At 40.7% G+C, this 24,494-nt stretch overlaps 1 protein-coding gene across 3 annotated transcripts in view; it reads left to right on the forward strand.

The window, feature by feature from the left end:
• The window catches only part of PAN3 (poly(A) specific ribonuclease subunit PAN3), an 81,210-nt gene that overhangs the window by 8,296 nt on the left and 48,420 nt on the right, over positions 1-24,494 (forward strand). For 2 of the 3 annotated variants that reach the window (XM_066619593.1, XM_066619594.1), the window contains exons 2-4: positions 5,027-5,148; positions 16,036-16,102; positions 17,752-17,822. In XM_066619593.1, coding sequence (XP_066475690.1) covers positions 5,027-5,148; positions 16,036-16,102; positions 17,752-17,822 — 260 coding nt within the window. Of the gene's footprint in view, positions 1-5,026; positions 5,149-16,035; positions 16,103-17,751; positions 17,823-24,494 lie in introns of those variants that run through there. The other variant, XM_066619595.1, reaches the window with a different exon arrangement.

Below are 24,494 nucleotides of genomic sequence, written 5' to 3' on the forward strand. Positions count from 1 at the left end.
GAAACAACAAGCAGTGGAGGAAACCCTCATCCACAGCTCACGTGAAACGTCGAACAGTTGCCCTCATGCTGAGAGCAGTTGTGTCAGGCCATTGTGGGCTCCAACAAAACTTCAGAGGGCCAGAGGCTCCTTGGAGACTGGGGGCTCCCTGAGGGCCACATTGAGAGGCCTCGAGGGCCGCAAGTGGCCCCAGGGCCGGGGTTTGGGCACCCCTGTAATAGAGCTTCTTGAGTCAGGGCCAGCTATTTCACTGGCACAGACTCGAGAAGCCCTGTGTTGGGCTTCCTAGCATCTCCTGAGATAGCTGCAGAGATCCAAATCAGAACTGTGGTGGGGCAAAGGATTATAGTCCTCTTCCCCCATACTGTGACACTAGTCTGGATTGGGCACCCTTGCTGCTTTTTTTGACCAAAACATATGCACACAACCTAACAATCAAAGACCAAACCATATATTTAGGCCTCAGTGCTGGGAGTTACCGCCTGCTCTGCTGCCTATTGTGGTAGGCTTTGCTGCTGAATCCTATGCTCCCTCCCAGCCTGGGCAGCCTGACAAGGGCCTCCTCAGTTGTGTGTCCACTCAGAAGTGGGCACAATTCCAAGGAGAGCCATTGTCATCTTACCCCAAGGAGACTTCCGGCACTAGCCCAGTGCCTGTAGGATATTGTGGTTGCCATTTTGATGCTGCTATAGCCCTGGGCAACGGTGAGCATAGGATTGGGCGGGCCAAGTCTGAATGAGAGGGGAGTAAAAAACAGTACTCGGGTCTGTTGCCTATCTGTTGTGTCTGTATTCTTTACCTTCGCTGTAACTTTGTTCTAAAATATACTATCCACTCTGTAAACCAGCCAGGAATAACTATAATTTTGAGTTAAAGCTTTCCTGAATTTTGTTTTTTTATTCAACATTTTTAGCGAACAAACAAAATACTGAGGCAGCTCTTACAGAACTTTGGTTGACTGTAACCCAAAGCTTGGTTACACCATGATCTAAGTTAGTGCAAGCACAATTTTCAGAGAGGGGTAGAGAGTAGTTTCTAAAGAGAGAGAGAAAAATGTATATATAAAATATTGATTCTATATTGCAAGGTGGGACTAAATGCAATTCCCAGATCTGAAAAAACTGCTAGCTTAATTCCCATTTGGAGTAGGGATTTAGCACCAGAGGTGAACCCTTGACATGTGGAACTGATTAGCTTTCCTTTGTTTTAAAGAGACTGTTATCTGAGTTACTGGCTAAATACGAGTAGTTAATTTGCATTTAATGTATATTACTTGTCACTCTTGCCCTCCCTTTAATGTTGCCATATGCAACTGTGTGTGAATTAGAAGGGTGCAGAGACCTCTTTAGTGGCTTCTCACAATGATGGAATTGTTTTCCCAGGCAGTTCACCAAAGTCAGTATCTGTATCTTCCAGGTAGTAGAAGATCTCTTTGATTGGACTGGCTCTAAGCCAAATACAGACATCTTTAAAGTATTTTACTATATACATCATATTACATCCTTGGTTTTTATCTATATAATCATATTAGATGCCCCAAACTTTCAGCATAAGGTGGCATATACAAATATTTAGCAAATTGGAGAAAATGTACCTCTTCTCTGTTGTATTTCTTTTCTGTAAAAATAACATCACAGACTTGTGCAATTGTAGGGATTGTAATTAGGCAATAATTGTTTATCACCCTTTTACAAAACAAACTATGAATTTTGGTAGTAAAAAGGTATTCAGTATTTATCTTTCATAAGTCTATTAATAGCACACACAGCTATAAATGCAGCATTCTTCCATGATAGGCTAACACAAACAGTGCACTTGATGCAAACATATGGTTGAGGTTTCTAAACGGAAATAGGTCAGCCGTAAGCTCTACATAACCAACATGGTCTCTACTAAACTAAAAGCAATTTTCTTTAGGTATATGAGCTGTGCTACAGATTTCAAGCAGTTATGGGAAGCAGCAAAGTTTCATTTATTTTTTTTTCTCCTCTTAACCTGAAACCTGTGTGCTAAAAATGTTTCATAGCATATTTGAACTATGTTCAGTGTCCTGTGTCCTTTAATGCCGGGTTGAGGAGCTTTGCCCCTTTTTAGTGAAGATGTAAAAATAATTTGCAAAACAACTTTCTACAAAAACAACAAAAACTCTTGTAGCTCCTGAAATCTATTTCAGCATAAGCTCTCATAGACCACAGTGCATTTCACACACGCGCACACACAGAGGGACAGAGAAACATGTAGTTCTTTTAAATTCTAGACTGTTGGAGATGTTATTTATACTTAAAATAGCAATGCAAATGGAATTTTTAAGGTAGGTTGACTAGCTAAAACTTCAAGTGGTCTTCCTGATAATGATGATGATGGCCAGATCCCAAAGGATCTCCTCTATGGAGAACTCGTGCAAGGAAAGTGCCCTACAGGTAGACCACAACTGCGATACAAGGACATCTGCAAGAGGGATCTGAAGGCCTTAGGAGTGGACCTCAACAAGTGGGAAACCCTGGCCTCTGAGCGGCCCGCTTGGAGGCAGGCTGTGCAACATGGCCTTTCCCAGTTTGAAGAGACACTTGGCCAACAGTCTGAGGCTAAGAGGCAAAGAAGGCAGGCCCATAGCCAGGGAGACAAACCAGGGACATACTGCACTTGCTCCCAGTGTGGAAGGGATTGTCACTCCCGAATCGGCCTTTTCAGCCACACTAGACGCTGTTCCAGAACCACCTTTCAGAGCGCGATACCATAGTCTTTTGAGACTGAAGGTTGCCAACTACTACTACTACTACTTCCTGATAAGAACACATCTTCTACTGTTGAGCCCCCTTTGGCTCTGTGTGAACCTTTATTATTATTATAAATGGGAGAGGTCATCCGGGGGTTTGGAGTGAGGTGTCATCAATATGCTGATGACACCCAGCTCTATCTCTCCTTTCCTCCAGACTCCAAGGTGGCGGTTGAGGGCCTGGAGCGCTGTCTGGAAGCAGTGAGGATCTGGATGGGGGCTAACAAGCTGAAATTAAATCCGGATAAGACAGAGGCTCTCCTGGTTCGGAAATCCTTGATGCAGGTGCTGGATTATCGACTTGCTCTGAATGGGGTTGCACTCCCTCTGAAGGAGCAGGTCCACAGCTTGGGGGTCCACCTGGATTCGCAGCTGCTCCTGGATTCCCAGGTGGCGGCTGTGGCTAGGGGGGGCCTTTGCTCAGCTTCGGCTGGTGCGCCAGCTGCGACCGTACTTGGATCGTGCAGACCTGGCCACGGTGATCCATGCCACGGTGACATCGAGGTTAGATTACTGTAACGCGCTCTATGTGGGGCTGCCCCTGAAGACGGTTCGGAAACTACAATTAGTACAGAATGCGGCGGCCCGTGTGGTCACCGGAGCCAGGCGGTTTGACTCTGTCAGCCCGCTTCTCCGGGGGCTGCATTGGCTACCCATTCGTTTCCGGGCCCAATTCAAGGTGCTGGTTTTGACCTTTAAAGCCCTATACTGCTCTGGGCCAGGATATCTTAGAGACCACCTACTCCCGTACAATCCGGCTCGCCATCTCAGGTCATCAGAGAAGGCCTTTTTGCAAGTGCCGCCACCCAAGGAGGTCCAGGGGGTGGCTGCAAGAAATAGGGCCTTCTCGGTAGTGGCACCAACATTATGGAACTCCCTTCCCCTTGACTTGAGAATGGCTCCCTCTCTTGAGAGCTTTCGGCGAGGCCTGAAAACACTGTTGTTTAAACAAGCCTTCTGATTTCTGGCCTTCTTAACTTTTTATACATCTTTTAGTTTTACAGGCTTGATTCCTCGGTGATCTGCTCTTTTACTCTTTTAATCTGACTACTGTTTTTATGGCCCTGTAGTGTGTTTTTAAATGTTTTTATCTGTTTGTATTAATGTTTTTTAAATTCTATTGTTTTTTAATATGTTGTTAGCCGCCCTGGGTCCCGTTAGGGAGAAGGGCGGGATAAAAATAAAGTTGTTTTATTATTATTATTATTATTATTATTATTATTATTATTATTATTATTATTATTATTTATATACCACTTTTCAACTAAAAGTTCACAAAGCGGTTTACAGAGAAAAATCAAATAACTTAGCCCTCTACATGTGGTGAGTTTGGGCTTTGTATTCACATGCTTCCTCCATTGTTCCCGTGCTATATTCAGAAGGTAGTGTCTAAACTGGAAGGTCATGTACCTGATTCTCTTGGACCCAGATAATGAATCTGGTGGAGATGAGTGGTAGAGGCAGATGTTTGAACAGGCTCCATTGCCTTCTCCTTTTCCTGCATTGCAGTACTTGCTGCTTTCAGAACATGGTCCAAATCCCTCATCAAAGAAATCTCCGTTTTCTCTTTCAAAGCCTGGAGGAAACCATGTTTCAGTAGGCTCCTTATGTACCAACTGTTTTGTCTTTTCTGCCAACCTGCCTTTCCACCTGTTGTACTAGTAGCAAAAATAAACATTTCTGCTCTTTTTTGATATACAGGGGAAAGTGCTTTACCACTGAAGCTCCTTAACAGCACTTAAGACCCTTTGCTTAGTTTTATATGCAGTGGGTAAAAGATTTCTTGTGTGTGGCTTCCCATCCCTTGTTTCACTTGGCCAGTCATTCCTACTTGCCCCTGCTACTGTTATTAGTGGTAATAGGAGGAGAAATCAGAGTCAGTTGCTTTGGGTCAGTACCTTACAAGCATAGGCTGTCATGTGGAGATGCAGGTTTGTGCGAGTGTACTCTGTAAAGCTTGGGAAAGACATGAACGTGTTGAGCCCACAAGCCACGACCCTGTTTAAAACATAGTACAACCCAGTGTTGGCTGTTCATGCAGTATTGTTACTAGCAGGACACTTGGCTCTTGCCCGCTATGGTTTCTGCTCATAGCTGCAAGAGATTGGCAAATTGCAAAGCTATTACCCTTGTATAGTGGCCAGTGTGTGTTTAGTTAGCTTGATGTAAAAATTTCAGTTTCTGTGCTTTCAGGAGAAAATGGTCTGCAATGCTGATATTTTCTAAAACAGGTTTTCCTTTCTCTTTTAGTTCCAGGTATAGATGGAAGTGCCCTGGCTGAAGCTAGTCTTACAGACTCCTATTTCAGCACAAGTTTCATTGGTGTTAATGGATTTGGAAGTCCTGCTGAAACAAAGTATCCTATGATGCAGGTAATGCCTCATTTGGTAAGCTCCTGCAAAGTACGAAGGATAAATAATATTTCTGTTATAAATCTTTTTTGTTCTGTTGGAACTAGAATTTTAAAATAAATTATCCCTTTTTCCAGTTCCAGGACATCTTACAATATGAACTATTAAAAAATACAGTTAATGAAAACAGGTACAAAATAAGCAACAAGACAAAAACCAATCTAGGATCAGAACAAAGGAGGCCCTGCACCAAAATATATTCATAATAACCATTTGAAGACCTGCCAGAAAATGTCAGGTCACCAAGTGGTAGAGGAAGAATAATATTGTATTGCCAAAGCAGGGAATTCCACAGGACTGGGGCAACCACCAAGAAGGCACTCTATTGATTCTTAGCTTTATGAGTTTGCCATGAGCTAGCACCTAAGTAACTCTTCCTACCAATCTGGGAGTCAGTGTAATATGAACTTATATCATTCTGAAGGTTGAACTGTATCATGACCAGAAATGTGAGGAGTCTACCATCCTGTTCAAATGTCACTTCTCCCTGTTGAATCTGTACACATAGTGTGTACTGCTCCCCAACACAGCTTTGGGGGGGGGGAGGTGTCAGTGCCTTGTAAAATGACTCTGCAGAAGCAAGAGGATGGTCTGTTGCTGCCACATTGCTCCTCACTGTCTCCTAGTAAGCCAGCCAGTGGTTTAGGATTGAATGGGGAGAAGCTTATTGGACGCAGTGCAGAACAGTGTGGCAGTAATGGAAGAGAATTCTCTTTGAGGCTGCTGGGGGCATTGAGTGAAGGAGGGTTTGCAGCTGCTGCTGCTGATTCCAAGCACATGGGGGATAGAGAATAGCTGGCATGCATATGATTTCAATGGTATGAATTCCATTGGTTGGATACCTCCAGAATTTTTGGCTTCCCCAAAACTGGCCCAGATCCTGGTTTGCTGCATACTGTGAACAGGTAGGAGACATGCAGCAGCCAGGAAAGAAGTACTCAAGCCATGTATCTGTTTCTGTCTCATTGTACTTATAAGTTTTGATGGAACATTAGCAAATGAAAAAAGTCCTGGTTGCTTGACAAGTTTTTGGCTACCTTCTTGGTTTATTTTTGAAAATAAATAAAGGTGATGCATGTATATCCAGGTGATTGAGCAAGCTCTCTCTTTAATTCTCTTTGGACATTTTTTAGCACAGTTGTGCAAAGCTGGAACTGTGTTATTTCTGCATCTTGGTAATCTTTTGACCAAGGGGAATCTTTTGAAAAGGGGAACCTCTTCCATGGCTCCAGGGCTATTTCCTTGCCTGTGCCAGGTGGAGCCTTTTTGCAGTGTTTTGGGCTGCCTGGAAAAGAAGGGAGATGCCACTGAAGGGCAAAGCAGGCAAAGGTGTGTGTGACATTCAGTTCCCCCCATCCCATTCGCATTGAGACAGATAAAAAATCTGTGGATAAATAGGCTGCACCTGTATGAGCAGCCAAGGCATTAAGTTTCCAGTTGCATGTACTTATCACTTCTCTGAATTCTGAAAAACTAGCTTGCCAAAGCTACTATGCTTATCTGAGTAACTTTGAAAAAAAACTTGTCAGAAATTAAGAGTTAATCTTGCACTATTCGAGATAATACTACATGGGAAAACTATCCTTTTCTCATCTTGGATCATTTAGCAAAAAGTTAGGGCATATAATTTCTGAAGTTTATATTGTCTAGTGGCAAATTCAACGTGTTTGTTACTTTTTCTAACACATTGATATCCTTTTGAGCAAGGAAGATATTTCTGCATGTTTTGGAAGAGGCTACTATGGGAATCCAATAGGCACTTCAGTAAGATCTTTGGTACAAAGCTTCTATGGTTTCCTTGTGTTGTCTAATACAGGTTTTAATACTGAATCTCTGATTATAATTGTGAAAATAAGCTTGAGTCAAAACAGTTGTATGTTTTGCCATGTGGGGATTGAAAGTGATGACGTTTTGAGAGTCTGTTGTGTATAGTGGTAAGAGATAAGTTCCTGTAACAAGTTCTTGTGTAATCATCAAGGCACCATCTGGTTTGAGCCCCTGCAGTGGATGATTCGTCCTCCCTCTGTGTTCTTCTGAAGGAAGTTGACACTTACCTTAAGCTCTTACTGTCTAGTTATGCTTGCCCATTCTAATGCTTTGCAATAATTGGAAAGCAGTAAGATATGATGTGCAAGTGTATGTCCAGTTCAACAGTTTTTAATTACAATCTGCTGCTTATATGTGGGAGGAAAAAAGGCACAGATCATACTGCATCCTGGGATCAGTCACAGTTCACATCTATGGGTGTGCATGTGCACATATAGGATCACCTCCCCCCATTGAGGTCCATTTAGCACATCTCCATTAGGTATTAACCAGGCAAATAAAATATTTTCTGTTCAGATAGTCATTTCCGTTAATTGATGCCCCCCATGTTTGTTTTCTTCTGTACTCTTTTGGTTTCGTCTTTATTGGCTGATATTTGTTGTTTTGTGTGTGTCATAATTTTATTGATTATTATTTCAGTATTCAGTATACCTTATAGACACCTTTGGGGATAAAGAGGTGGGATGAAAATCCATGGATAGATAAATGTACTCCTGCACTTTAAGCTTTTGCATGATTGTCTGGAGTACAGCTTTGTGGGTATCCCTTTTTCTGTTTGTTTTCCTGTCTTTTCATGATCAAGTCTTTTTTAAGCTATGCATTTGTGGCATTGCATTCATTTATATGAAACCCTGTTAACTGAATTGTCTTCCAACCGTCCCCCTCAATTGCATGTATAGGGAGCATGATGTATGCATAGGACACATATGAGTCATTCTTGAGCAATAACAGACAAAATGTTAATGGCAGTAGTTCACCTCTGGAAATATAAAAAAGAGGTCATGAAATACTTCTGAAAGAGAGGGAAAAATTAACATGGTTTCACTGAAAGATATCTTGAGGCAAATAGCCAGTCAGTTAGAGGAGACACAGGAAGATAGAATCTCATTTGTTCTGCTATGTAAAGTGCTTTGAATTGGGGGCAGGGGTGGAACTGAAAAGCGCTATACAAATACTTTTAAATGCATGAAGTCAACACTTGACAAAGAAGAATGTGAAATTCTAGAGGTTGCAAATTTTTTATCATGCAACTCTAGAGGTTTAACATAGGAAGAAAAATAGGTTGTTGAGCTGGTGACACCAAGATGCCTGATGTGATTTTGGTTCATCAGAGATCTTTGCCCTTTACTTTCTCTTGTTCTGAAGGATATGTCCTTCAGCAGCAGAGATCTGCAGGTTTCTAAAAGGCCTGTGACGGAATCTTTAGAGAACACTATGTCGCTACCTCTGATGCTGGTACTTAAATTTACCCAGCAACAATCATGGCAGATCCACCATTAGCGTAATCTACGGCAGATTATAGCACCTTGCTTTACGCTTTGCCTTAAGACTGCATGAAGTTACATAAAAGGTGTTTGGTACTTTTGTTATTAATTCAGAGTCATTATACAGATTGAACTCTCAGGAGTTTGTTTTCTGAATTGTCAGTTCAGACTGCACCATCGCTTCAAAGCAGTTAAGTAAACTAAGGGCCCATTCATATGGCCCACAGCACTGGCTCTCCTCAGCTACCACTGGCTTTGACCATCGTAAAAGTGCCATAAGGCATTCCGGTGCTGCTGGTAAGCTTGCTGTGCTGGCATGGAGGCCAGTGCCAGTCAGTGCTCAGCCTCAGCTCCAGGAGGACCTGTTGTTGGTAAGTATTCCTGCTGGGTGGTGGAGAGGCTTTTCGGGGTACAGAGAGGGCGGAACTGGGTGGAGGGAGGGAGGCAGTGCTGGAGGGAGATGGCAGCAGAGTCTGCTGTTGAATCCTGTGCCCCCTCCCAAGCCACTATATAGGCCTCCTTAGTTCTGCACCAGTTCAAGAGCTGGTGCATCTTAGAAAAGACCCATAAGGGAACATTTGTTCCCAGTGGCCACTCTGGGATCTCTTAATAAGAGTAAGAGGGGCACAAAGCTGAGAAGGTGACAGAGGGAGGGAACCACTACCTGTATAGAGGCAAAAGAGTAGATTGGTTATTGTAGAGAAACACTGAGCAGTGCATAGGTGGTCACAGGTGTGGCATCAAGGGGTACAACTGGGAGGGAGTTTTTTTTAAATACAATACGTTTTCTGCAGGATTTTTTTTGCCACATTTGAACAACTGAGAAATAGGCCATCTCCCCCCCCCCCCATGCACATACCACCAGGTGTTTTGTTTTCATTTTAGAATGCTTTGGGTATAGTGCAAGATAAAATTTGAATTCATCCACTGATAGCTTTAGAAACTCTGCCTTTTAAAATAAAAATATGAAAGTAAAATAAAAATGAAAGACAGCAATCCTGTATAAACTCAGCTGGGAATAAGTCTAATGTCTAGGATTGCACTGCAAGACTGATTTTATATATGTTTTAATACTACTCTTTTGAATCTTGCTCTAGTCTATCCTAAGATAATTGACTTTTGTTCTGATTTGTCTGTGATTCACTTTGACTGCTGTGTCTCCAACATACATTTACAGTGCAGTCCTAACTTGTGCTGGAACAGGCAGACCAGAGGGCATGCGCTGTATCCAGTGCAAGCTTTGGGTGCTTAATGACTCAACCCAGGGCAAGAGGAATCGCTTCCCCTTACCCTGGGGAGAGCCACTGCAACCCCTGTGGGGCTACTCAGATCTACGCCACCTCTGGAGGTAGTGCAAATTTGAACAGCCTGGGGCTGGTCCTATCTGCCTGGGAACTCGTTTAGGATCTGGCAAAAACTCTGGCTCCTGGCTCCGCCTCCTGCTCCCCACCCGCCCGCTGCCTGCCCTCATTCCGCCCAAGAATGCCTCCCTTCTACCTCCTCCCTTCCTCCTCCTTGCCCTCCCCAGACCCCTGCACCAGCCGAGCTTGGCCAGTGCAAACTCACCTTCCCTGGGGCCTGTGACAGCACGGGGAGGCCAGCGCAAGTCCCTTGTGCCGGCCTAGCTGCCTCCGGAGTGGCGCAAAAGTGCTTTACAGAAAGGGACTTGCGCCAGCCTAACATCCTGTTAAGATTGCAGACTTAGTAAAGGGTTGTAGCAACTGGAGAAGGGAATTTCAAAACAATTTGTTGTACAGCAGGGGAAGTGGAGGAATAGTTCACAGAAAAATTGCTGAAGTTTGCTGGGAATGCCTGTAAGTAATCATCATCAATGATTGGAACTAACCAAGGGCCAAATCCTATCCAGCTTTTCACTGCCAATACGGCCACAATGCAGCTCTGAGGTAAGGGAACAAACTTTCCCTTATCTTGAGGAGGCCTCCACCACTGCCCTCCCACTGCGAGATGTAGCAACACCCTGTGGGCATGGCTGTATCAGCATTGGGAAGTTGGGTAGGATTGGGCCCTAAGATGTTCTTCCTAACACACATCTAATATCATGCTCTTTTTTTGAAGCGACTTAAGTAGACTATGTTAGTTCTAAAATTAATGTGACAGAGATTGTACATGAGATCTATATTTAAACCTCTTCCTTCCTATAATGTAGAAATTAATATTGGATATAGACTGTTATATCCCACTATATATCCTTTAAGTTGACAACAAAAGATTATTTAAATAGGATGAATAAATGGATATTTGGGTACCTCTATCAGGGAATGTAGTAGCTTTTACTGAGTCTAGAGTTTGTGGTAGCTACAGACTCTGCTTTTTAAAATATAATGTAGAAGTAACTGGTGGCCTGGAGCCTTAATCTGGACCCCAACATATCCCTTCAGTCTAAATTCCTTGCCCTTTCCCTCTCCTGTCTGTTTTGGTAAGATTGCTGTTATTGTGATGGTTTTCATATCCTCCCATTAGGACATGGATTTTAGTGGCAAATTGTGTACATTAGCTTGAGATCAGCAATTTCACATGTGATTTCTCAGGCATGCGTCCAAACCTTGTAATGTGAACTTTTTAGTGTAAGACAAAGAAGAAAAAAATTCACAAATATAGTCCCTTTAAAATACAATAATTTAAATAGAAATATCAAGAAGTAACATTAATATTTATAGTGCAAGGTTGTCATGTTTGCCTTAGAAATTTATTCTTTTTTCAGCTTTGTTTTGTCATCAGTTTTCATTGCTGGAAAAAAATGGTTCAGGAGTGCTATCTGCTTAGCATCATCCCCCATGAAGTCTACTGTAAAGAATTTATTTTTTATACAGTTTCTTTGTTCTTATTTTAAAAATGTTTTATGGAGGAAAATTCCAACACAGGTTACAAGCCATGATAGGTATTCTTATTGGTTCTAGAAGTATGCTATTTCTGAATGCCAGATGCAAGGGAGTAGCAACAGGATACAAGTATCTGTTGTCTTGTGTTCTCCCTGAGTCATCTGGTGGACCACTGTGAGATACAGGAAGCTGGACTAGGTGGGCCTTTGAACTGATTCAGCAGGGCTCACAGGACCCCTGCCACCCTGCAGCGAGACCAGGAATGCAACACAACACAACAAACAGTGGTAGGAGGCCCCAAAGCATGCTTTTCCAGGCTTGAAAAAGCCTTCCTGTCTACCCTGTGCCTCTTACTGCTGTTTGTGGTGTTGCATCTGGCCTCCCAACCAAGAAGTAACTGGCAAGGATGTCATTGTGAGTTACTTTTGGTGGTACTTCAAATAGGTGGGTCATGTGAAGTGGTATGGTAGAGGTCAAAAGTTGAGAAACACTGTTATACACTAAAAATAGGTAGCTGTCCTTACATGCTGTTTACTGGTCCAACTACCCCCTGCTTTTGGTATTCTTAGTCTATGATTTTTCTGTCAGCCCATTAATTATTTTTACTCTTTAGAGTGCTTCCTAATTTGCCTTGGTCCCTGAATGCAAGTTATAGTTATGAGTGGTGGCTTTCTCAAAACTGTGTTGTGGGGGAGGCTTATGTACTGAAGTTCTAACTTCTCTCTTTGCAGCCACTAGAAATAAACGTCTTTTTAAAGAATTCATTTTATTTTTTTCACAGAATACAGCATAGTTAAGTAAAGCAATGACACTGCACAGTCCATAAGAGAGTATGTTGAACCATTTTTAAATAAAAGTATATTAGAGGCTACTATTCAAAGGATGTGAGTTGCTTTTCCTTCCCCTTATCAACACCACTTTAAGAATGGCATACCCTAGGCTAAAGGTGTTAAACATAAGGCCAGTGGGCCAGGTACAGCCCCTGGAAGCACTTTATCCAACCTCTGTTATAACTGGGCTTTCCCAGAGCCAGCAGGGCTTTCCCTTTCAGCAGTGGCTTCTGCTAAGGTGTCACTTTTCAGAGCACCTTTCAGCTGCTTAGCTGAGAAGTAATGCTTCAGCAGAAGTAGCACTGCTGAAAAGATGGCCCATGTGACAACTGGGCTTTCCCATATCTTGAATTATATGATCAAAATTTGTACATTTTCTCTTCTGCAGCTCATGAGTTTCTATGTGAGAACAAAGTGCTTATTTCTGGCCATCATCTGCTTAAAGTCATCACTACCTGCTTAATGATGTTATTTCTGGCCCTCAGCAGGCGCCATGAATGCTGTTCAGCTCAGAGTTTGACACCCCTGCTCTAGGAGCTATACAATTTATAAAATAAAAACTGGTTTCAAATGTTCAAGTTGTGTTTGTCAATTTTATGGAATCTACACAATTATTGTAAAACTATTTTCTCTTAACTCATCAGGCATTGGCCACGGTCTTTCAAGTCTGTTATCTGAAGCAAAGAAACTAAATGCTTCCTTTTCTTTATCAAAAGAAGGGGGGAGGAAAAAGAGAGATGATTATTGATATACTGTATTTCAACCAAATTCATAAATGACTCCCTGTCCTCCAAAAGCTCACAATTTAAAAAAAAAAAAAAATGCTGCAGATGCTATGTCTCCAGATGATGGTGAAATGCACAAAGACTGGCACATGCCATGTCTATGAAATATGTGACAGTTTGTTCAGTTGACATTAAACTATGACACAAAGTACTGACCAACTCTGTAAGAGTGAGTGAGTCTGTATTTTGTTTCCTTGTTTAATATTCATTCATTCAGGTATTTGTGTCCTGCTTTTCTTTCTCTGAAGAAGCCCCCAGGGCAGCTATTGGTTGGGCAGGACTGTTAGATTTTTTCAGACACTTGCTATGTAAACGGCTTTGTGAACTTCTGTTGTTGAAAAGCAATATATAAATATTTTGTAATAATAATTGTTTGGAAAACTTAGGTATCAGAAAGAGAGATCCCTGAATCTGACAGTGATTCATTTACTTTGCCTATACGACCTAATGGTGGCCATTTGTCCGTGCATTATAGCCTCTATTCTGAAATTTAAATAGGCTATTATGACGTATTTGGATCCATAGCAACAGTTTGTTGTCTACTGAATCAAAGAAATTCAGAAGGATGAGCATGGAATGGAGTGATGTCTGTATGGAAGTTCAAAGGGTTTGTGTTTCATCCAGTTTTGATAGGATGTTCTAGTTTGTGAACACAGACTTGTGGAAGATTGTGCCACTCAGAATTGATAGTGCTGTGTAGTTCTAACTTTTAAAAACCTTAAACATATTCATTAGAATCCTAGTTCTTATGCGCACAACGTTTTTTTTCCCCTACCCAGTATTAAAAGGGACCTTTACCCCTTTCAATGGGAAAGTCACACATATCCCAGCACAACATGCTCTTGAGCTTACCAGCTCTGTCTCACTAATAGTGGATTCAGAGACACCCTAGGTACAGGTTATTCTGGTATTGCACAATATCATGTTATCTTTTACCCAGGGAGATTGAGCTGAGGGTGCGTCTTTTGTATAGTGCAGCTGTTCCAAACCTGTGGGTTCAGGATCCACCATTGGGTCATGACCCAGTTGTTGTTGGATTGTGATACTGACAGGGCAGATTAGGCTACATCAAGCTGCTACTTGTGGGGGAGGTGCGCACTGGTTCCCAATCACCATTATAGCCACACCCCTTGGCATTTATAAATCAGGCAGCAGCCTATGGGGCCTCTAAAAAGTTTGGGAACCACTGATAATAGTGTGTAAGAACAATTCATATGAACAAGGTTGTACCATATTCCATTGTATAATTATCCTACATAGAGATATTTTCAATTTTTTGTTAAAGAATTGAAATTGGTGTTTGCAACCTGTGCATATTTACTTGAAGAAGTTCATTCCACTGTGTTCAATGGGGCTTTCTCCCAGGAAACTGTGTATAAGAGTGCAGCCTGAACAGAAAAAATGGGAAAAAAGTAGTTTTCAAAAGAAATATGGTAAAATTTGATTGATAAATGGTAAAAAGATTAAAGTAAATCTTCCTGTCCTTATTGGTTAATAATTTTACTAATGAAACTTAAGGCCCAATCCTATCCAACTTTCCAGAGCTGCTGCAGCTATGCCAGTAGGGTATGCACTGCATCCTGTGGTGGGGGGACAGTCATGAAGACCTCCTCAAGATAGGGGAATGTTTTGTCCCCTAGTTTGGGGCTGCATTGGCACTGGAAAGTTGGATAGGATAGGGCCCGTAGATGATTGTGCCCTTTATGACTGTACATGTATGAAAGTGGTTTACTCATGTCAGAATTGGAATGTGTCAAGGAATTGGACAAGGTTTAAGGTTGGTTTTAGAGGCAGGCTGCCTCTGATTGCCAGATGCAGGGGAGGGCACCAGGATGCAGGTTGTGTCTGTTGTCTTGTGTGCTCCCTCGGGCATTTGGTGGGCCACTGTGAGATACAGGAAGCTGGACTAGATGGGCCCTTGACTTGATCCAGCGGGGCTCTTCTTATGTTCTTATGAATATCTGACCATTTTCTTGCTAAAGAAATGAGTGATGCTTTTAAGCCAGAGCAAAACATGGAAATTCTTTACCTTTGAGGAAAGATCTTTTCAGTTCTAGGAATGTGCATGCTGAAAACTAACTTGTAGCTTCTGATGTGTTTTTGTGTGTGGCATAATGTGCATATTCACCTTGAATACTTGGATTAGATGGGAGACTTTACTGAACTTGCATTAAACGGTATTGTGACTTCTTGGAAAAGAATTTCTAGATGAGAGTCTGTGTTGTGTATGCTGGGGGTTAAAAATAAACAGTTCAGGCAATAAAAAACTAACCAAGAAGCAATTAGTATTATGGTGCTGTACTGGTTGCATCTGCTTTTCTTCGCAGGATGCTTCGTCTGTCATTCTTTTTACTGAGAATTGGTAATAACTTAATGGGGGTCGAAGGACTTTAGTCTTAGCTCCCCACCTGCAGTATGGGGAGGATACTTACTTTACAATATCAAGATAAGTGTGCACAATTTACATGCTGTGTATTGGATGTTACTTCTTCATCCTATGACTGAGCTGCTTCAAAACCAATACAAATACTTTACTGGCTCTATGTATTCTTACTGGGTTTCCGTAATATTTATAATGGGATAGCATTCATTTTTAATACTTTACCAGTTACCAAATGGAATTTGTCAGTTTTCATGTCCTCGGAGAATGGAGGCTTTGATTATAATCTTGTTACAAACAGTGCAGTGTTTCTCAGACTGTGGGTGGGGACCCACTAGGTGGGTTGCGAGCCATTTTCAGTTGGGTCCCCATTCATTTCAGTATTTTATTTTTAATTTGTTAGACTTGATGCTACCATGGTCTATGACTGCATTTGGGGAAATTTTTTAATGGAAACTTTTAACATATGCTTCTAACAATGACAGTAAATGGAACTTACTCCTGGTTAAGTGTGAGTAGGATTGTTAAAAAAATTTCCTGCTTGGTGATGTTACTTCTGGTTATGACATCTGGTGGGTCTTGACTGATTCTTATTCTAAAAAGTGGGCGTTAAAAGTTTGCGAACCACTGATAGTGCATTATATTAAAAATGATCCCAGTAGTCTTAAATGCACCCCCAATCTTGTGTTTCACTTTCTGCAGAGGATGACAAATAGCAGCAGTTCCCCAAGTCTTCTAAATGACAGTGCCAAGCCGTATGCAGGTCATGGTAAGAAGTCTTAAAATATATTTAAGCTGTAATTACAAAAAAAGTGCTTGTGTTCTCTTTCTTTCTGATCTTTCCCTCCCCCTTTATGGTATTCTTCAATAATTGTGTACCTTATGTTAAAATGACAGACTAAAATATTATCAAGGAGGAAAAATTTGGGGGACAATTTGGGGCAGGATCTGAAAAGTTTATGAGGTATGCTCAAGGGCTCTGGTATTCCTAGGGTATTCCAAGCACCATAAACTGAGATAAGCATGAAGATGGGGTCTATTCTCATGATTAATGTTTAGTGACCATATAGTAAAATAATTTCTCCTGTTCACAATTAAGTCATATTCTCTGGCAGTCTGATCTTAACAATTGGAATTTACAATAGTTCTAGTACAGTGGTTCCCAAACTGTGAATCAAGACCCATCAGTGGGTTGCAAGTTGATGTTTGGTGGGTCATGAAATTTTTTTTGAAAAGCACTTTGCAAGCACCCCTGCATAGTTTGCATAAGGAAATTGTTAGCTGGAATGCTAACCTGTGGTGTGATGCAATCTTTATACCTGCAAATTAAAACATCACATTTTCTAATTTTCTCTGGTAATTGGCATGCCATAGATCACATTGTTAGAAACAGCTCATCATGAGTTATCTCTCTCTCAACATCTATGATCACATCATACATCAGCCTTTTGTCTGGCCTGGAAGTCCCTGACTGTACATCTTGCTGTCTAGTTCAGCCATCTGAGTATCCTGGAATGACTGTAAAGCTTTGGGAGAACAGTCCTTGAATTCAATTTCTAGGGAGAGTCTGGCAAATGTCTGAACATACATACATACTATATATAATGTATCTAGCGGCATTGGGTGCTCAGGATCCTAATTATTATTAATTAATAAGTAAAAATATTTCGTTCTATTTCTCTCTTTCTCTCTCGTTTTTTTGTTTTGTTTTTGTTTTGTTTAAAGGATCATGATAGATCATTTTATAAAGTGGGTCCCGGTGCTAAAATTTTGGGAAGCATTGTTCTAGTGACTAGCACTCATTCTTGTTAAGATATAAATTACGCAGGTTTTAGAATTTGCTATACATGATATTGTCTGAACTCCTTAAGTAGGTGTCTAATCTACATATTGACTTTTTTTAGTAACTTCCTACTGTCACTGATAGAATATTTCAGTTTCACCCTCAGTTACCATGTCAGAGTACGTTTATAAACAAACAAAATGCAAATATGTAAATTCATTCTTGGTTCCTGCTTCATACTAATTACTTGAACCCAAGTAGCTTTTAGACTTGATTAAAATTAAATGGCAATTCCTGCTGCTGCATAGCAAGCTGCTTTTGAAACTGAGGGGTGCTGTATAAACACATTCATGTCACCCAGGTTGTCTGGTGTTAAAAGGATAACATAAGAACATAAGAAAAGCCTGGTTGGATCAGGCCAAAAGCCCATCCTCCTGTATCTCACAGTGGCCCACCAAAATCAAACCAAAAAATTCCAATTGAACCTAAAATAGATTTATGGATCTAAATGTAAATTAAATTAAATGTAAATGAAATGAAATGTAAATGAAATGTAAAATATTGGGATAAAGATAAATATTTTCCAAATATAGTTTAGTGTACATTCGTGTGTTTTAAAAAATCTCTTTTTGCAGATCCTCTAACTTCACCTACTTCATCCTTGTTCAATGACTTTGCTGCCCTCAGTTTATCTCAAAGGAGAAAGGTAGGTTTGCCAGATTTTCTAAATGTGTGTCTCTGTTCACAAAGGAGCATATAGCAGTGTTCACAATATCAAAGCCTTCAAAGTATGACTTTTCATGTAAGAGTACAAAGCCTTTCCTTCCCAGCAGAAATCTTGATAAATTCATTACTTGTAAGAAAAAAAATGCAATAATTCACATTGCCTAACAGCATTTAAAAATCTGTAAACTGTAAACTGGTGTTCTTGTTTTCAGCTTGTCGTGAAACTCTGCTATGATGGTTCAGGTAGTTAAAAAAAAATTCTGTGGTTTTTTTTTTGTTTGTTTTTTTGCAAGTTATTTGCTAAAAGACTCACATATCTCAATTTTTCAAAGCAGTGTTTTTTTTTCCCCCCCAAGCTGTGAGTTATTAAAAATATAAACTCACATCCCAAGTCATTCTTGGGATTATTTCTGTGTTTAATTAGTTTTGATTTTGCTTTGCCTGTGAAAATGCCTGTAATTTTCCATGAAACCTAGAACAATTAATTTTGTCATTTTTGTTATTTGGCACATACAGTCCTTGGCTATCTCTTTCAAATATAGGATAAAATTAATTTGGCACTTTCAAGCAATAATAGTATAAGTAAAGGCATGATCACAAAGCCTGATGCCTGTCTATGCTGATATGCAACTGATGGCAAGATTTCAACTTTTAAAGAACTAGAGTTTAAGAATTTCTTCCCTTTCTGTATCAGACAGGTTTTGGCAAGGCTTGGATTGTGGGCCGTAATTGATCCACCAAGGATTTTTCCCAGCTCTTTCCTGTTCTGAAATCTAAAGTCTAATTTCACCTCAAAGATTCAAACCTGAAAACTTAAACTGAATGGAACCTTTGTTTCAGTACAGAACGTAATTCATTTTTTACTATTTTTCTGTGGTTTAATAGCATTTTGCAGGCTTTTGGAGTACACAGGAATCATGTATCCACGGATTCAGTTATGCACAGTTCAGATCCGCACCACATATGCCACCTCCAGAGGCGAGGGGAGTGGAGAGTCTGCTGAGCTTAGCAGAGGCCGCAGACATCCGTCACACTGAGGGAAGACCCTCCAGGGCTTCCCCAGACCTTCCAATGCCTTACAGGGCATTAAAAACATCACTTCTGGTTTTCACTGAGCAACAAAAAGTTGTCTTTTTTTTTTTTAACCTTTGAACTGAGTCTGAGCCTAGCAGAGGTCATGGACAGATGTTCAGAGGGGAGGGGAGCAGACTCAGCTCACCTTTGGAGGTTCCAGGCTATGGGGACAGGTGTTCACCTGTATCCGCAGTTTGGCTATCTGAGGAGGTTCTGCAGATAAGGGAGCACACCTGTACTGCAAAAATATATGTTCTTTGCCAGAAGGTGAGGGGGAAAATGAAACTGTTATCACAATGATAGCATTATCATACTGCCTTTGTCATTGGAAACCTTCAGGGGCCATACAGTAAGTTTGCATCTCGACCAGGAGGAAGTGAAGACACACAAGTAAGCATCACCAAAAGGGAGCTATGAAACATGTGTGCAATTGCAGCAGCTTTAAAAAATGGTCACTATGCTAATCCAGATCATGGTTGTGCATATATATCCAAGCAAAACCTTTGTTCATGCAGATGGCTCATTCTGTCTCTCCCAGCTGGACTGCAAGCCCATCAGCAGTCCTGTACACTCCAAACACTGTTCACAGAATTGTCATTAGACATAAAAGTAATTCTTAGGGGAATTTCAGTGGTGGTTTGAACTATGAACTATGTTGCTGTATGAGACAAAGTGACACACTTCATGAGAAACTAAAAATAGCTTTTTGGCACCCAGACAATGTGTCTTCAGGTTAAGGTGTCTAATCATTCATAAGTTTCTGAAGACTTCATTGTCAGAATGTGTGCACTGATGAACCGTTACATTGTAGCTGATAAGTGCACATTCATGCCAACTGAATTTAAGTATTAACACTTTTTCTGATGCACATGACAGAATACAATGCAGGTATCTGGTGGTTTCTTTGCTTTAGAATAGTAAATGAATTTTGTAATTTTTGTTTTTGATGATGATGAGGCAAATCTCTTCAAAGGTGAACTGCAGGGCTTTGAAAGAAGTTTGGGAGAACTTTTTGTGTGTAAACCACATTATTTTCTTTGATAGATTGGTGTGTGTGTTTCCTCGAATCTCGGGGTTCTTAAAATCTCAGAGCTGGATGGATGAAATCTATGGTGCTGACATTTGCATTCCCTGTAATAAAAAAATCAACAAGAGTCCCTTGTAGCACCTTAAGTTTTATTCAGGACAACCTTTCATGGGCTGCAGTCTGCTTTATCTTCACTTACATCTGTTGAAGTAGACTGTAGACCACAAAGGTCATGCTGAAATAAATTGGTTAGTCTAGGGGTGTCAAACATAAGGTCTGTGGGCCAGATACAGCCCATGGAAGCTCTTTATCCAACCCACGTGATAATTGGGCTTTCCCAGCTCTGACTCTTTAGCAGCACCACTTCTGTTGAGGCTTCTGGGAGAAGAGATGGGAGGAGGCCTCAGAAGGCAAATAACACTACAGGAAAGAGGAAGGCCAAGATGAGTGAGAGAGGGAGGTGCTTGGAGAGCCCAGTTATCATGTGGGCTGCCCTTTCAGCAGTGCTGCTTCAGATGAGACATCTCTTTGCACAGCACTTCTCAGGGCAGCCCGTGTGATAATTGGGCTCTCCCATGTCTTGAAAACATGATCAAGATTTGCGTATTTTCTTTTTTGTCATTTGCAGCTGATGACTTCCTGGATGAAAACGAAGCGCTTATTTCTGGCTGTCATCTGCTTAACCCTTTTTTACCCAGCCCACAGGCGTACACGTTTGGTCCATGTTGCATATATGCAACATTGGGCAGAAATGGCTTAATGATATCACTTCCGGCTCTCAGCAGGTGCCATTAGTTCTATCTGGCCCTCTGCATGAAACACGTGTGACACCCCTCGGTTAGTCTTTAAGCTACTACAGCACTGTTTGTTGCATTTGCTGCAATGGGCTAACACAGCTACCCTTCTGAAAGTTTGTAGGAATAGTTAGTGATGCAAGCATCACATGTCTTGGTATTAAAATGAATGAGGCAACAAAATATATATAACTTTTTAAAATTACTTAAGATTTTAGAATTACAGCTATTTATTTATTTATTTATTTATTTATTTATTTATTTATTTATTTATTTATTTATTTATTTGACTAGACACCATTACACACAGGTCTTGCATAGAAGGAATTTTGAAGATAAGTCCTCTTTCTGGTCCAAGTTCCCTTGACTTCTAGCAACCAAGCTAAGTGTGGTGGAACAACTTGCAAATTTCTTACTTAGTTGCAAGGTTTCAATGAAATAAGATCAACCAATTTTCCTTGCCTTTGGGTCTTTTCAGCTGCTTTCAGCTAGTGCACTTTGAAATGACTCTTCAGCAGAAGTGACACTGCTGAAAGAGCAAAGTTGGGAGAGCCCAATTATCATGCACACCCTCCTTTCAGCAGTGCTGCTTCTGCTGAGGCACTGGGAGGGAGAGACAGAAAGAAGCTTCAGAAGGCAAGGAATGGTATGATGGAAGTGGCAGACCAAGAGGAGAAAGAAAAGGAGATGGAAGAAACTTCTGAGGTACTGGGAGAGCCCAAAAATTACAGGGGCCACCTTTTCAGCAGTGCCGCTTCTGTTGAGGCATCACTTTGCAGAGTACCCCTCAGCTGCTGAGCTGCAAAATGTTGCCTCCACAGAAGCAGCATTGCTGAAAGGGTAGCCTGCATGATAATTGGGCTCTCCTATGTCTTGATAATATGATCAAGATTTGCATATTTTCTCTTCTGTCATTTGCAGCTAAGTGAGAAAAAGTGCTTATTTCTGGTCATCACCTGCTAAATGGCATCAGTTCCTGCTTAATGATATCAGTTCCAGCCTGCAGCAGGCTCCATGAATGCTATTCAGCCTGCTGCATGAGAAGAGTTTGACACCCCTGGGATAGAGCCACAAGATTACACTTTAACCCTTCCCATCTTGTTCATGTGTACCAGGTTTATGCTGACTATGGCTAAGAAAGGTCTAGATTTTAACACCAAATCATACTTAAAATGGCAGAAGAAGTCCATGCACAAGAAAAGAGAGCTCGCATGATCTTGTGGTTCCAATCTCACTATGGTTAAAGACTGTTGTGTGTTGCATATTTGCTTTTTGGATTGCTACAGATGTTGTGTTCACTGAAACCATAATAGTTGAGTTATTGGAATCATATTCTTCTGCCTTCTTGTACATATTCCCATTGCCATCTTTAACTGTGATTCAGATTTATGTGATTAAAGTAATATCTAACAGAAAACTAGTTAGCATTAATCCATGGGCATGTGAGCAAGAGGGAGTGAGTTGATGTGAAGGGGCATGCGATTCTATGGTCCTGTTTTTGCTGGTATGATATGATACTTTGACTGTGGGTGTACTAAACGTTGCAGTACGTGTCAACTGTTATAGGCTACATAAAGCATAATCCCTCTTTTTGCCTAAAAGATAAAAAGTATAAATACTTGTAAATGTCAGGAAATTCAAAACTTCTCATTTATGAATGTTGAAAAAGTTCTCTTTCTTAGATCAAAAACAATTTTGATTTTTCTCATTTTTTTTAGCCACAGCAGATTTTTTTAACTTAGTTACTTAGTTGAGTTCACTAACTTTGAACAATTTCTAAACAATCCCAAGTCTTTTAAGCTTTAAGGACATTACAGTTCTAGATGCTGCTTTAACTTGTTAAAGGGGTTTGAAATATTTTACATTTTCTGTAGGTACAAGAAGTACAGAAAGAAGCATCAGTGTTAACACCTGGCAGAGTTTTCATTGTTTTTCTACTGCTAAGTCTTCAATTTTGGGTTATTGTCCCTTTTTTTCTTAAGGAAAACAATCTAGTTCTTGCTAAGGATTTATTTTGATGTTAAAGTTTCATTTATTTGGCTACTTGCAATTGATCTTCCTCTCAGTATATTGGAAACTATTATCTTTGAAAATGTTTAGAGAGAATTGGTTACTGTGGCATAATCAGTTAAAAATGAAATGGTATTTCTAACTACAGCTAAAGAAACAGCTGTTGTTGAATATGTGTGTAAAGTGATACATTTGCGCAAGCTAGTTCTGAGACTGTTACCACCAATCCAGACTAAGAGGTGCTAGCAAACATTTTTAACTATATACCTTCAAACCCACCAGAACTGAACTCTTCTTTATGGCTTCTAATATCTCTGCACACTTTTCTGGGCATTGGAGATATTATTCTGATGCATTGGAAGTCACAGTTGGTTAAAATGGTGACAGCTGTGTGTTGCTGCCCTAGGTGAATAAGAATTTGTCTCCCCTCTGGCATTTTATCCTGCCATATGCTCAGCAATGCAGTAATGGCACATAAAAGACCAATAACACAGGGCAACACACATTTTGCTTTCTTAAACGTTACACCAATTCCTGGGTATATTTGGGGTGCTGATTCCAAAAATGGCATCAGTTTTGCCTTATCACGTCTAGTTTTGGAGTTATAGTATAGCCTCATTAGTGAATGGTTCAAGCAGCTTCCTCATGAGGAATCGGCACCCCAAATTCATATCAAACCACCATAAAGTTTGGGAAAACCTTTTTGACTCTCAATTTTGTAGGCCTGTGTAATTGATTAGTATGTTGTTTTCCCCATCCCCTTTAATGCCTGTAACTTCTTTACTACCTCCCCCCCAACTGTGTTTATGCTGTGGGCAGCTGACGAAATTGGCATGCTGTTCATTTTATGGAGGTGGTATCATGCCAGTGAGCTGCAGCGTCCCTGTACCTCCACCAAAAGGATATGTAGTGGTGCTCTCTCTGCAACATTTGCATTGCTGGGCAGGCACCCATATAATTTATTAGCCTCAGGAAGTCTGCCCTGATTGAACCAGCTATGTAAGAAGTGAATTGTGACTTTGGTTTTTGCTTTTTGTTTTTTCCCCCCTAGAATTGGGAAAATTCACTTTCTGAAAATTGCATCATTAAGAGAACAACATATTTCACAATTTAAAACAAAAGAAAAATATATTCTGTACAGTTACATTTTATAACTATAGTTTTTTGTTTCTTGTCCTTTGTTTATGAATGTTAGTGTGAAGATGCTGTATATGTTAAGCCTAAGCAACTTTATTCTAATTCTGGTGTATAGAAATAAGAGCCTTCAGATTGTTTTGAAAATGCTAGAGTGCATGTTCTAGATGAAGATAGTCATTCTCAGCTTTAAACATTTGGTATGTTTTCCAGATTTTTTGACCACTCCTTCTGTGTGACCTATGCAAGTTAGCTCCTGTGGCTTCCATACACCAGAATTCTTTTAAATGTTTACTGTTCAGCAGAAAGTATATTCAACCTTCTGATACACAACTTTGTTACAGCACAATCCTATACATATCTACTCGGGGTGGATAGAAGACTCCTCATACTAATTAGGAAGTTGTATACAAATAATAGCTGCCAGGTCAGAGTCTCCCTTAGAGGCGACCTTTCAGAGCCAAGTCCTGTTAAGGGGGTGAAACAGGGCTGTATTCTTGCTCCAACCCTGTTTAGTTTATTTATAAACCATCTCAATGAACATCTTAAAGAGGTCAATGCCCACAGTCCCAAAATAGGCTTCAGGCATGTCCCTCTCCTCTTATATGCTGTT

The sequence above is a fragment of the Tiliqua scincoides genome, chromosome 3, assembly GCF_035046505.1.
Source record: "Tiliqua scincoides isolate rTilSci1 chromosome 3, rTilSci1.hap2, whole genome shotgun sequence".
In the NCBI taxonomy this organism is placed as follows: domain Eukaryota; kingdom Metazoa; phylum Chordata; class Lepidosauria; order Squamata; family Scincidae; genus Tiliqua; species Tiliqua scincoides.